At 40.7% G+C, this 15,159-nt stretch overlaps 1 protein-coding gene across 1 annotated transcript in view; it reads right to left on the minus strand.

Annotated features, from left to right (window-relative positions):
- LOC145399979 (lambda-crystallin homolog) overlaps positions 1-11,460 on the minus strand; it is a 43,484-nt gene extending 32,024 nt beyond the window's left edge. The window contains exons 1-4 of the mRNA XM_080272477.1: positions 11,356-11,460; positions 3,036-3,117; positions 2,732-2,837; positions 1,340-1,422 (exon numbers count right to left, since the gene is read on the minus strand). Coding sequence (XP_080128603.1) covers positions 1,340-1,422; positions 2,732-2,837; positions 3,036-3,117; positions 11,356-11,390 — 306 coding nt within the window. The 5' untranslated portion in view covers positions 11,391-11,460. The remainder of the gene's footprint in view (positions 1-1,339; positions 1,423-2,731; positions 2,838-3,035; positions 3,118-11,355) is intronic.
- Positions 11,461-15,159: the final 3,699 nt, after the last annotated feature.

Below are 15,159 nucleotides of genomic sequence, written 5' to 3' on the forward strand. Positions count from 1 at the left end.
TCCAAGAGATGGGCATTATGGTCAGGATTATCAAGTATTCTGGTTGGTTGCTTTACCAACTGGGTGAGATTAAACGATTCCGCAAACAGCTCGCATTCTAGACCAGCGTCGTCAGTCCGGACAGAATGCAATAACCATTCAACATTGTGTATGTTAAAATCACCCAAAATGGTAATTTCATTGCCAAAGGCAAGGTCAAGGTTACTCAACTGAGTGGATATGGAATCGAATACACTGGGTTCCGAAGAAGCATTGGGGGAACGATAAACTACACAGATATATTTGGTAATGTTTTGGCAATTTAATTCATATAATGAGTAATCAAAACTGGATGAAGTGAAGTTTAAAATAGTGTCAACTGCATATTGGGATTTGATATAACAACAGGTGCCGCCCTTGTTTCGAAAGTTTGTAAAGAGATGGTAACCGGGAAAACAAAATGGAGATATATCGGTAGAGGGTGAGATTTGTGGTTCTGTGAGGAAAAGGGCCAAAGGGGATATGGACTGAAGGAAAAAATGAATTGAGTTTAAATTTGTTGTAAGGCCGCGGATGTTGGTAAAGAATAAGGCCGCACCGTCACCTCTTCGCCGATGAGCATTCCCGGAACTAGCAACAGTCGCTGCTGGCACAGTCGCTTGATAGCGACCGGGAGGACCCTGTGCCTCCAGCCCTACCCTGCCGGTGGTGGCAATCCGAGATACCACCTCATTTGATTGTGAGATTGCAGCGGCCATTACTAAAGATGTGAATAGAAGGTGTGATATGTTATGCGCATGTAGTGTGGTGTAGACAGTTGAAGGTAGAGGTATCATGAGAGCATGCTGGCCTACTCTCTGTGTAAATGAATGCACTGAAAATGTTCAGAAAAGGGAGATGGTCAGGATCAAGTCCTGAGGGCTGGTGAAACGGGAGCTCCAGCTCTCCCTGTCACCAGCTTCCCATCAACCTCGGGAGTACTGCCCTGTTCGACTGGTGCTACAGTCTACTCCTCTATATGGCATCAGTGGTCCCCCTGCCTGGAATAAACCCAAACTGCATCTCATCAGTATTCTCTCTTTCTCTAATCATACCTTCTAGAACTCTCTCATTACCTTCATTATCTGATCTAAAAGCTTTATACCTCTATAATTTTCTCTATCCAGGGCATCACCCTTCCCACTGTACACATTTACAATTACACTCTTCAACCAATCATCTGGGACAACACACTCATATATAATCATATTTATCAAGTCAGTGACTAACCTTACCCCTATATCTCCTGAGGCCTTCCCCAGGTGCCCATGAAATAATGAACAGTATATAACTAAAAATGCCAACCTTGAAAAAGCCATACCTTCTTCTTCAGCTCAAGGTCCTCAAACACACTCTCCTGCACAAACTTGGCTCCCTCTACACACTCCTTAAGGCTTTTCACCCCTGGAGGAAACATGAAAGTTAACATTTTGCTGTTACTTTTTGAAATAATAGAAAGTCTGAGACACAACTTGCTGTTGTTAAACCCGTCTGTCTGGTCAAGCAGGCCCACTGATCACATGTAGGCAACTGCGTCTCTACGGCCCACAGTCTCAATAGACCCACGTTCAAATCCTTGTTGGAGTAGAGAATAGTTTAAGGATTTGATTTTCTTTCAAGCAAACTTTACTGATCTACCAGAACCAGTGACAAATTGCAGAAGCACCCCTGCTGATACCAATACACCAGTCCTGTATGAAACAGCTCTAGCATACACAGTATTCAATACAGATGGCGGGTGTTATTGCAGAAATGGTGGCATGTGGAGGTGTATAGTACATAGGAGGACTGCTGGCCCTCAGGGAATAGGCTGTGAAGATTATGCCAAGAGTTGGGGGGGAAAAAAGAGAGAGAAAAAAAAAAGTACACCCGCTTGTGGTAGACAGTGCCACGCCAAGGTCGGACCAGAGTCCTTCTCCATGGCATAGTGCAGAGAAATATGAGGAGGTTTGGATCCTGGGTGTATTCTGCAACTGCTTTACTCAGTCCAGGGCAAAAAGTGTCACCACATTTAGGTTACTTACCAGTGCCTGTGTTCAGAGTCTATAAGAACAATGCATTAAGACAAACATTACCTACTTAAGAGAAAAATAAGCAAACCTTGTCTCTGAAGGCATTCAAACTGTTACACTTCCCTGACATGTTGGTATACCATATAGTGAGCAAACTGGGTGAAAAGTGTCATATGTGTAAGGTGGAGTGTGCTAGCGTGAGCTCAAGTGGTATGGAGGGAGTAGGACTGTCCATGTCTGATGAATTACAAAGAATAAGAAATTTTGTGCATGCTAGTTTAAGGAATAGGTATGTAAAGCACTAACTTGACATGACACAAAGTTGTTCTAATACTTGTAGCAGTCACAGATGCAACTTGTGAGAAATAAGGCAAGAATGAAAATGATATTCTAGGAGTAGTCTGCAGTGATGAAATTAATGTCAACCAGTGGGGAGGGAGGGGCAGAATGTGATTGCTGATCTAAAAGAAAACAAACGGAGGTCCTGTGAATGATGTGATGGGCAGTTTTAGTGTGCCAGGAGTAAATACTGCCATACTATTACTACTACTACAACTACTACCACTAATGATAATAATAATAAATTAAATTAAAGAAAAAATAAAACAAAATAATGTAAATGGATATCAACTTCGAAGATGCATCATTAAAGAACTTATGTAGAACAAAAGGATTTAATGACAGTGAGGGCAAGCGCTCACCTCTGATGCATTTAAACTGGTCATCAGCACTGAGCTTGCCCCTGAGTAGCCCAGTAGATTCCAAGTTGCTCAGCTGCTGCTTAATGTCCTTCAGTGCAGCTGATACCTGCAAAGAACAACACTTTTGAAAACATAAACCTCAGGTCTTTTTATTGTACTAATTTAACCACTTCAGTAAGATGGTGTACCTATACACTATTTTAACCCTGCTACCATTAGATCACTTTATTTACCTTGAGAATAGAAATCAGGTTATGAAGTGATTAAATGAGACTGTCTCTAACTCTGTCACTTTGGGACCCACCTGCTCTTGCTTGGCATCGTACAGGCAGACATCATAGCCCACGCTAGCAAACAGCATGGCCCAGCTCCGCCCAATGAACCCACTGCAGAAGAAGTACCATGAATATGAGATAATGGTTCATGTGTATACAGAACTGTATGTCCTTGTTTTATTTTGCCTTTCTGTTCAATTTCGCTATTGATGCTACCTATAGGCAGTCCTTGTTTTATTTTGCTTTTAATTTTTGCTACTGATGCTACATATAAACAGTCTTGTCAGTTGACCAAATTTTCAGTGCCAAGTATGAAAAATGTTGCAATATCTAGCAAAACAACCCTGACATATAATGAAGACTACCTGTACAGCCCTACAAAAATGCTTCTCGGTCAACGATTGTGGAAAAAGAAGTAACTGCTGTCATCTCTTTTCTACTAGGTAATTACATTGCAGATATTGCATCATATCACAGTGCAGGGTTGGAAATCTTCTTCTTCTTCTTTTTCTTTCTTTTTTTTTTTTTTATTTACCTTTTATCTGCTGCTGTTCTTATGGTGCAGTTACACTCTTTTTTTAACCCCTTAACCGCGGGGCATCACTTTCGTGACACTTAGGAGCAAGGGATCATACGGGGCGTCACTTTTGAGATTCTGTGTTATTTTGAATTAGCCCGGGCTTTCAAGTGGTGGCATGTATCATCTATCAGTATTGCCAATGTACAACACTAGTCAGCACTCCCAATCTCATCTGTATTCCCATCCATTGTTGACAATTTAGCCATTTCTCCCCGTTCTTGACTCCCCTCCCTACCTCCCCTCCATTACCCTCTCCTCTCGCCTGCCCGGCTGTGCTACACTAAGTAAATCTTCCCTGGAATTTTCCACTGATTTCATCCATTGAAATAAGCCCTATGCCCTATTCTTATACCAAATAATATATACAAAAAAGAAATAAGGTAAATGATAGTGCCATAAACCTGGAATTGGCTAATTATCACCTGACAACACCTCACGTGCACTAGTTCGCTAATTTTTGCTGTTTATTTCCCCTTGAAATAAGCCATATAATCCATTCTCGTAATAAAAATATACATAAGGAGGGAAGGGAGAAGCCAAAGTGATATTTACATTCACCTGGAACTAAGCACCTAATTTATTATGTATTGTCTAGATTACCCGCCAATCATTTCATAGCGTATATATATGCAGCAGTCACCGGGCTGAGACTGGCAGCACTGCACTTCCCCTAGGCAGGCCACCACACACTGTATTCAGTTTACTGTCGTCTTTCAAGGTGAAAGCACGTTGGATTCGCGTCTGTCAAATTCCACCCTTTTTTAGCCCCATGCAAAGGGCCCTGTGACCTCTACCCCCTACTGAACCTCGTGTGGAAAGAGGTAAAGGGATGAGTGGTGTTGAACGTGAACAGGCTAATTTGTCAATGAAAATGATAGAGAGTGACTACGATCTTTCTGGTGAGTAAAATTTACTCACAGTGCAAATGTAAATGTAAATGTGTAAATACTGTAATGTGTAAATAGCAAGTGAAAGCAATGAATGTAAATATAAGTGAAGTGGAAAATAGGTTTATAAGTTACTGCAAGTGACAGTGCATAACACAGTGTAAATAAAATAAAAATGTAAATAATGTAAATAAAATAGAGAATGTAAATAGAAATGTAGATGAGTAATAATATAAGAATACGAGTGTATATACTAGGAGTAATGAAAGTGAAAGTTTCACTCTAGCATGTATGAATACTATGGGTTATGAGTGTGAAGGTGAAAGTGACAGATTCACTCTCAACGCAAGTATACAGGATGAGAAAGTGAATGCTACGTATTTTACTGAAAGAGAAATTGAATGCCTACAGCGACAATAAACTACTAATACTGAAGGAAACTTATGGATAAAGACTGTAGATATATATAAGTGTTATATAGTAATAGAAATATAAACTGTGAGTGTTTTTATGAATAATAAATGACAGAACACCAGCGGCAAGCGATCGGAAATGGGAAGGTCATATGCACTCGTAATTTTCATTGCTTTCACAGTGTTTTTTTTTTTTTTTTTGAGTATGGATTCCAAACTATCTGAGAATCATAGGGAAGTGTAAAGTGGAGACTTCGTTACCCAACTTCAGAGATCTCCACAAGTCCTACGGTACTCAACGAAAGCTCAACAAACATCCCAGGAGAAAGCTGAAGGTATGTGCCATATGCATATGTAATTTTAATATTCCAGGACTAAGAACTGATTTTTGGCAAATATTTTTAGAGAGTCTGTCGGAGCGCGAATATGCACGCAGGACACGCAAGTCAAAGCAAAACAAACCCGCGGTTTAGGTGTTAAGGAGAATGGATTAATGTCCATGGCAAAATGAAAGGTTTTACAATAAATCTATCCATCTGCAAACACTAGGAAAGAATGCCTTGGTAGCAACTACTGTATAACCTTTCAAGTCAGTCCCTGGTCTGAGGTACAGAAACCTCCTTTATTCGAACTCCTTATATCTGAAAATTCACTTATAAGAACTGAATACTTTAACACCAGTTCTCATTACATGACATGATTTTCACTTACATGAATCCTCAATACAAAAATTACCCATAAATAAAAGTTTTCTCATTTATACAAGACATATGATATCAGGAAATACAGTACCCAACCAACTCCCCTCAAATGTACAGCTCTATAGCTACTAGCCCTTGTAGTGATGCCATTTATATTTTATGGTATTACAAATTGCACAAAGACCTTTTTGAGTCTGACTAATTGGGCTTATGCCTGTCCATCTTACCTGTGACCAGCCCATCCTGAGGGGGAATCAGAATTCGCTGGTATAAAGAAAAAAAATCTGTTGAAAAAAACACTACAGCCCTTCCTAAGAGGCAATTTTAGGAACATTTTCACTTTTCCTTATGGTGTAGAATTATTACGTAGTATCCAAATTAAAAAAATAAATAAATAAATAAAAAATTAAGATGGTAAGAAAAGACAAGACTTATTATATTACTATATTATGGCAGGTCTTAAAATAAAACCCTCTACAGTACTTGCAAGCCCTAGGAATGTACTACCCTAATAGATACTATTCCTAGGCATCAATCAAGAGAAAAAAACATTAATGAACTGACATCAGCAAGGGCACCTACATCCTGTGAACCTTCTAATCATTAGTTGTGATTAATTCCTGGCACTGAAGAGTATCCTGGTGCATGCTGGCTGTCAGCTGTTTGTTTTCAGTCACAATATTCAGCTGCATATGTTTGTGTGAGCAGACAAGTGTAATGCCTGGAGGGTTAGGATGTCTCATTTGGGTGTGCCAGTTGGGGACAATACTTTCCTAGTGCTTGCAAATAGTGGGTCTGATTTTAGCCAACAAATTACAAGGCCTGTTGGAATGACAGTACAGTAATGCCCTATTAACTACAAATACCACCTGCAGGAGGAGGTTCACACAGACCATGAGCTCAATCTAGATGCCCTTTCACAGAAAATCTTCTTGATAACCTCACAACCTGTGATACAGTCCTCTGGGAGGGACACCAGAAACAAGTCTTGAAGAGCAAGTTGGGTGGGAATAATGAAGGCACAGTCACATGGCTAGTGCTGGTGTCACAGATGGAAGACAGGCAGATGTAGACAGCACTACTGATGTAAAACCTACAGAGGCATGAAGGCCCCATAAGAGACATCATGAACAAAGCCTGGATCATGTATTTCTGAGACTGTAAATCATGGTTACTACTAGTAAACCAGTCATTACAGAAAATCTGTCTCACAAATGGAAAAGACAATTATTTTTGGAGTCTCTCAGAGTAGGGCCTGATAATACCTAACAATGAAGTGTTCTAGAATCTTTTTAAATAGCCAACAAACAACAGTAATAATAATAAATGTAAGGATGATCCCCATCCTGATGTACTGAAGTTAGAGGACACCAATATGATGTTCACACAAGATTTTCATATTCAACAAGATAAAAATGCCCCCTCCCTTTGCCCCCAGTTATGTACTGGAGAGGACGTTGCGGGAAGAATCAATAATCCCAAAACATCCCATAACTCTGGGGTACCTGAGGTATCACTGGCTTAGGGGGATAACTGAACACTGTCATTCCTACACACATATGGCAATATCCTTAGGACACAGATTCTACTATTCCAAAAAATTTACACATATGTATACAGTATATAGGACTACTGTACTGTATATTGGAAATACATGGGACATATCAGATCCTGGCTTTGACTGAACCATCCTAGGCTGTCATTACAGTTATAGGTATATCCAGGATCAGAGCACTGCAGTAGGGTTAGCAGAATACATGGTAATATAGCTCTGAAACTGAGTCTGATTCAAGACTACTCAGATGTGATCTGGACTTCAGAGCCTTGGCTCAGCGTGTGAGAGACTTAAGCCTTGTTACTGTATACCGGTATTGGTTTTTGGTGGGCACATCTCAATTCGAACTTAAGACTGACTGAAGCTCCAAGTTTGCCCCAGGCCTTTGTCTAGGATCTGGTCTTGCCTCTGCCTTCAATGGGTTAGAGGCACAGGTCATTACTTCTGCTGTATCCTTGCAGCCTCAGATAGCTCCTCCAGAAAACAAATGTCATTTCATCATCTATAGTCAAGTATTAAGGTGAGTTGAAAAGTTTCACTGACTGGCCAATATTACCATTATATTCTTGTTCATGCACTATTTCTCATATCTGATAATGATCCGTGTGGCTTTATGCATGCGCTTGCTGAGGGAGTTTTTCAAGTGGATGAAAATAAGGACTTCAGGAAAATCCTGCAAAGAGGTGCACCCCACTCGCCAAATGACTATGATATTAAGGTACTGTATTTGCACATTTACATTTGCATGGCTACTTTACCACCACCCCCACATTGGCCAAGTAAACTGAGGGTCTACTGTATCCATATTATTATGGCTATGACCTATGGGTCCCATGCACAGCATTGTCGTCAAGAGGAGCTTTATGTACAGCTCATGTAAAATGCTGTTTATTAACTAAGGCTTTTGCTCAGAATTACTACCAAATATTGTATTGCTGAATACTCAAAGTTGTACCTAATGAATTCAGGTCTGAATTTCAGGACACAGGCAGTCAAACTGTGATTAGCAGCCATTAACCTAAGAGCAATTAATGTCAAGTTACTGAGTCATGAACAAATCCTGGGATTCTTAGCCTTTTAGGCAAGTAATATTTTCATCTACCCTAATTTCAAGCCAGAGCTGTATATCAAACATTACAAAAACAAAATGAATAGTTACATAAAAGCATAGAGACAGGTCAATGGGGTTACTAGTTTCAGATCTCAAGAACCTTGTCCTCCAGTTTTATCAGTTGTTATCTCCCTCACTCCGTGGCAACTGGTTTATCAAACTAACATTCATTTTTTTTTTTTTTTATGACATTAGTTCTCAATATGTCCTGCACCTGCAAAGTATACAAAAGTAACCTAAACTGCATTTCAAACTTACACTACTTTCTTAACTGCAGGGACCAAAAAGCTTGGCTGCCGCATTCATGAGAACTTAATCCATTTAGAGCACAATCTTTTGAGCCTGTCTGTCCCCCCAGGATGAAATTTAGAGTATGCTTCAATTTTTATAAAGGTTAATCACAAAAAATTTCCATGGCAACTCAGCGAGATTATTCAAGAATATCTAATCGTTGAAAATGCAACAGTCAACAAACTCAGCAAAACTAGTCTAAGCTATAAACCCACATACAGTGGGCTCGCACAGTGCCCAAGAGATTGGGCGGTCCTGGTCCTCGTGCAGTGTGATATCGCTCACTGAGAATACATAATCTTATGGGAAAAATAACATATGGGTGGTACCCCCTCATACCTGGACATTTTTTGGCCTTTAGAGACATAATGAAGGTCAAATTTTTCAGACACTGTACTACAGATATAGCTACAATAACAAAAATATGAGCAGTCACCTTAACAACAGTAGACAACAGGCCTGATGGACTTAAATAACAGGGGTTCCGAGGCATGGCAACACACTTGGAGTGCCCTTGCCGCAACCCCGGCCGCACCACTCTTGTTTAATGGTTGCCAGTGTTGTATTACTCCAGGCTTTGACGAAGAAATTTATGGCCTGTCGAATATTATATTTCTTCCAGAATGTAGCAACAGTCATTATGGTGGGGGTTGCAAGTATGCCAGGTGAAGCAGGTGAGTAAGATGGGGCTGTGGAGGTGGACAGGGAGGCAGCTGGTGAGTCAGGTGGGGCAGTGGTGGTGGTGGGGACGGTGGCGGGTGAGTCAGGGGAGGTGGTGAGGGGAAGATCCTCCCTCTCCTCCTTGCTGCTTCTCACATTTTCAGCAATTTCCTTCATCTCTCCTTGCTTGTCTATTTCATTCATCTTGTTATCGACGTATTGGCAGTATAGCAACTTGGTATTCGCGAAATAACCGTCATTATTATAGCAACTGGGTATATAACTTACCTTTATTGTCGAAAATGTTATTGTCGAAGTTGTTATTGGTGAGATCTTACTGTAGACTCCTCTTGAGCATCTTCCCCATGAACCTCTAGGTCACTATTGGCACGTTGTGTGGGGGTGGAGCTCGCGTACTCATGGAAAATGGCATTTTTGAGCCACTCCTTGCCTCTACCTCGCGTTTTGTGAGGTTATTATTTTTGGTCACTCATGCACAATGCAATTCGGGCACTCTGAGATCGCGCAGTAGGCGAGCTCACTGTAGTTAGATCTCACCTGTGCAAACACCTTTTCTTATCTAACACTTTCATCAGAAATAAATAATAAGAGATCATACAAATTTAATCATGGCAGATGTTGGCCAACATGGGTAACAATTAATCTCTGGCTAAGATGTCACCTAACAACTTCATTTCCCAAAGCCTGTGAAAAGTAATAAGAGCTCTCCCATTCCTTCTCTCGATTTTGTCCCTGAATGTAAGGTTGATTTCTGAAAGATGGGTTTTGTTTCGATTAGGACTGAACTGCTTTGAGTCTAGGTTTGGCTTACTGGCCAGACAGTAGGCTTAACCCTAAAATGGTTTGGAATTCACTAATTTTTGGGAAGGAGCTATATCTCAAAAATTGGTCATTTCTGATGGAAATGAAGATAAAAATAGAACTTATTGTAAAGCTTTACCACATCGCCATGGCGATTCCAACTGTCTTCTTAAAAAGCTCACATAAATGAATGAAATTTTAGTACAATACACAACACAAATAACTGCTTGTTGATTACAGACAACAAAACGTATAAACAATTGTACCCATTTGGGGGTATTACCTATTTTAAGGCATTTAAGGAAGCTGCCTGGATACCTGTAGCAGCTTGTTTACTGATGATCCCACCAACCTAACTTGACAACCCAACAGGAGGGTTTTGCCCCCCAGATCCCCTTTTGATTTTACCCACCTAGGATTGCCACTACTCCTAACATTGGAAGCCCCCAGATGTGTAGTAAATATTTATGAAATCATATATATTTAAAAAGGGTTAATACCAGACTAATCTCCAATTCAACTATTGGATGAAAAAAGAGAAAATTACCAACACAACAGCAGTTTAAATGTTTTTAAGCATTTTCTCTTTACATCCTTACAACCTCCTGCACAAGGGACTGTTGAAGGTAGATACTGTATTCATTCATGACCTCTAAGGGGCTTTAGACTAATGATTCCCAAAAGTGGGGAGGTGTCATATGGCAATGGCAGTGTCGCAAAAGTTTCAGCAAATGCTGTTATTTTACTGCAGTTTTGGCTTCTAAATAATTACCATATTAAAAGCTTGATATAGGCCAATACCGATTCTGTAACTGCTGTCTCATCAGCAGGAAAAAAAAAAAAAATTAAAAGCTAAAGCTGTCAATCATGAACATTATCTTCAATATTTCATCCATCATAGAAGAGCTACATGTTTTACTGAAACTGAGGAATAATATTGTACAGGTCTATGCATGAGATTAAAAAGGTTAAAAAGTCTCCTATGTTACAAAAAGTAACGTTCATTATGTAACGTCTCAGGGCTAATATGTTATTCCCTCAGCATGGCGTCTGGCAATGAATGAATGAATGAATCTTATAGTACCACGAAACATATAATAATAATAATAATATAGTATTGGCATTTCTGGGCAATGACCATTAATATACATTACACCAATATCGAACAAGGAAGGGGGGTTGTAAATGTAATATCACGGGTGAAGGTTTGACGTATCATGATTCATCAGAACGTGGGACCCATTCAACTGATTATTTTATACATGACAGAACTGACAGTCTCTAATAACTATGATGTAACTGTGACTATTAGCTGGCCTTTCCTCTTACCTGCCCAAAATACCTATCTTCTCGTTTCTAGGCATAGTATACGACGTTAACCTGTCACTTCCTAATAGCTACCCCAGCACCGGCAGCAATACGGTCTTACTATCACGCTATCAGCTATCACAGATGTCAGTTGTCACGGCAGCCTCGGCAGACAGTGTTTCCAGAAAGAAATCTTGAGTGTTAATTTTAAAAACGCGTTAAACTTTTCGCGCATATTTAAAACTTCCGTGCTGAACTTGACTTTATTTAAAATGTTCTTTATTATTAAACGTAGGATTTTTCAGAGCTAAATTTTTATAAAATGCGCTAAATCTAGCGACCAACCCAACTTGGTAGCGCTGCATCACTTTACACCTGCATGAAAATAAATAAATACCTAAATCTCCAAAAAACTGATAAACAAAATTTCTTTTATTTCAAGATCTACACTGACAGTTCCGCTGCCCATCATATTCACAGCCTAGTCCAGCTCCATCCTAATCTCTCAGCAGAAGGATGGACCACCGAAAAGCAGCTCCAGCCCGCATTTCACATGCAAATAATTGAGTCAGTCGTGTAGATGGGATTGGCGTTACACCATGAAAAAATACAATACGGACTAACTTGACCAAAAACATCCAGCAGCACAGAGAGATCGCAACACCCGTGCCAAACAATCGGTCTAAAAGCCCGTCCACCGTAATCAGTACGCACGTATGGTTTTGCGGGTAGGGTAATGAAAAACACTGAAATAGATAATCGTCCAGCCACGAAGAAATTAAGCATATTCCTGGCTTATAATGTTTGGAAAGATAAGCGGCGTGCTATGATACATGCATGCACCCTGATCGTGTTGATCATTAAGGCCACAGTCACACATCTGACCCTGCCCTGTCCTTGACCTTTGCTTACTTGCTCTAAAAATCGAACTACTTTAATCCCTACCTGACTACCTGACCCTCAACCCATTCATTGTTTGGTTGAAACAGGATCAAAAGTGATTGACTTTACCTTTATGATGTTAGCCTTTTGATTGTTTTCAAAACTGAATAAATTAATCTTCGGTAAACCATAAGCCTTTCCACCGTGTTGCATCCAAATTATATAAGCACTGTTTGGGCTAACGGGTCAAATTTTTACCTTGCTTTGTGACATTCACCTCTGACCGACTGTTCTGAAAACTGAATGCATCACTCTGTCCCTCAAACTTTCCACCCACTGTAGAAAAACCTGAATCAAAATTGAGTTGACCTTGTACTTGGCCTCCCCCCCCCTCCCAATTTATCGCCCGTTGCTCTGATGATCCTCACATCCTCATGCCAAATGGTGCAATTCCATCAGATAGGTTTACCTTATCTTGCTGACAGAGACTAATCTGAACAAACAAAACCTTGTTGCACTTTCATACACAAGTGTAACAAACTGCATCATTCAGTTGCTAGGAGAATCCCTGGGAAGTGAATGGTGATTCTACAGGTAGCAGCAGACTTTCAAGGAGAAGAGAGAGAAATTGAGGAGATGGAAGGAGCACTTTGAGGATTTGTTGAATGTAGAGAGTGAGAGCAGTGTGAGTATAAGTGGTTGGGGAATGGCTGGGAGAAGAAGAGATGAGAGGAGGGAGGAAGAGATCAGTAGGTCAGAAGTAGTGGAAGCGATGAAGAAGATTAAGCTGGGAAAGGCCCCAGGAATTGATGGAGTGTGTGGTGAAATGCTTAAGTATGGGGGTGAGATTGTTGTGGAGTGGATATGGAAGTTGTGTAGATTGGCTTGGGAAGAGGGAAGGGTTCCAGAGGACTGGAAATCAGGTATAATTGTTCCTCTGTACAAAGGAAAAGGGGAGAGAGAAGTATGTGGTAACCATAGGGGTATTTGCCTTCTTAGTGTGACTGGTAAAATATATGGTAGAATACTCATTGATAGGGTTAGGCATATGACAGAGGAGCTAGTTGGAGAAGAACAAGGGGGATTTAGGAAGGGAAAAGGGTGTGTAGATCAGATATTTGTTCTAAGATGTTTAGTGGAAAAGTATCTAGAGAAGGGAAGGAAAGTGTACGCTGCCTTCATGGACTTGGAGAAAGCTTATGACAGAATAGATAGGAAAGGTATGTGGAAGGTATTAAGAATATATGGAGTGGAGGGGAAATTGTTGAGTGCTGTGAAGAGTATGTACGAGGGAGCTAGGGCTACGGTGCGAGTGGATGGTGAGCTGAGTGAGTTCTTTGATCTCAATGTGGGACTGAAACAGGGGTGTGTAATGTCTCCATGGCTGTTTAATATATATATGGATGGGGTCGTAAAGGAGGTACAAGGTAGGGCAGTGGATGTGGGGGTGGCCCTAATGAATGAGGGTGAGATTTGGAAGCTTCCGGTGTTGCTGTTTGCTGATGATACAGTATTGTTGAGTGAAGATGAATGGGAGTTGCAAGGTTTGGTGAATGAATTTGGGACAGTGTGTAGGAGGAGGAAGCTGAAAGTTAATGTAAACAAAAGTAAAGTTATGGTGTTTGAGAGGAATGAAGTCACAGAGTGTGCAGTGAGGTTGGATGGTGAGGATATGGAGAATGTGAGTGCATTCAAGTACTTGGGTAGTGTGATGAGTAAGGATGGAACTTTGGGGGATGAAGTACGTGAAAGGGTACAGCAGGGAAGGAAGGCTGTTGGCACACTGAAAGCAGTGATGAGAAATAGGGAGGTGAGTATGGAAGTTAAGAAGTCACTGCATGATGGTATTGTGATCCCTACCCTGACGTATGGAAGCGAGGCGTGGACCTTGCAAGAGGGGAACAAGTCAAGAGTGAGAGCAGTGGAAATGAGTTACTTGAGAGAAGCATGTGGAGTGACATGGAGGGACAGGTTGACGAATGAAGAAGTGAAGGAACGTTGTGGGGTAGATGTGGATGTGGTTGAAAAGATTAGGAGAAATACACTGAGGTGGTTTGGACATGTGGAGAGGATGGAGAATGAAAGACTGACTAAGAGGGTGTATGTAGGTGAGGTGGAGGGAGGGAGAGGGAGGGGTAGACCGAGGATGAGGTGGAGGGATGGAGTTGAGAGGTATGTGAGGGAGGGGGGGGTGAGTTGGGGGGAGGGGAGTCAAATGGTGGGTGACAGAGTGACTTGGAGGCGTTTTGTCTGCGGCCACCCTTTGCGGGATTAGGGCGTCGGGCTATAGATAGATAGATAGATATTAATGTCTGGACCAGAAATTTCAAAATACAGACAATTTGTAAAAGGTTGTAATTTTCTGTGACGGAGTCCACATGGTCCTGCAGTCACTAAATGAATCAACATATCCACAGACTATCACAGATAAGCACAAAGAAAACAGAAAATTTGAAAGCCTTTGTAAATCACTCAGCCACTACACAGACCCCTCTTGGTTCTATAAAACAGTTAAAAATACTGTAAAAGCACTTCTTACCAAACCTAAGTAGACATACTCATGGGCCATCCAAACAAAGCAGCCTGAAAAACAATCTAGCTTCTCTGCACAGGTAGCCTTTCCACTTGACCACAACATAACTCCCTTACATACAGGCATGCACTATTACTGTAGCAAGAAAAAAAAAAATTAAATGCACTGGGATGGATGGCAACAACAACTTACACCTTAAACATTTAGGGCCACACAGCATCTAGACTTTCACAGACATCAGTAACTACAGTAAATGCTCGATTAACTAATGTTACTCTTATAAATTTCCTGAAAGGTCAAACAGATGAAATAGGACCAAACTTAGGACTTTATCTTATAAAGTACATTGTTCAGTATTAGATACAGTACAGGTACACTACAATACACAAAAAAAGACAAGAGAAATTGTA

The sequence above is a fragment of the Coenobita brevimanus genome, chromosome 51 (assembly GCF_032717465.1).
Source record: "Coenobita brevimanus isolate Jiangsu-jjx chromosome 51, ASM3271746v2, whole genome shotgun sequence".
Taxonomy (NCBI): domain Eukaryota; kingdom Metazoa; phylum Arthropoda; class Malacostraca; order Decapoda; family Coenobitidae; genus Coenobita; species Coenobita brevimanus.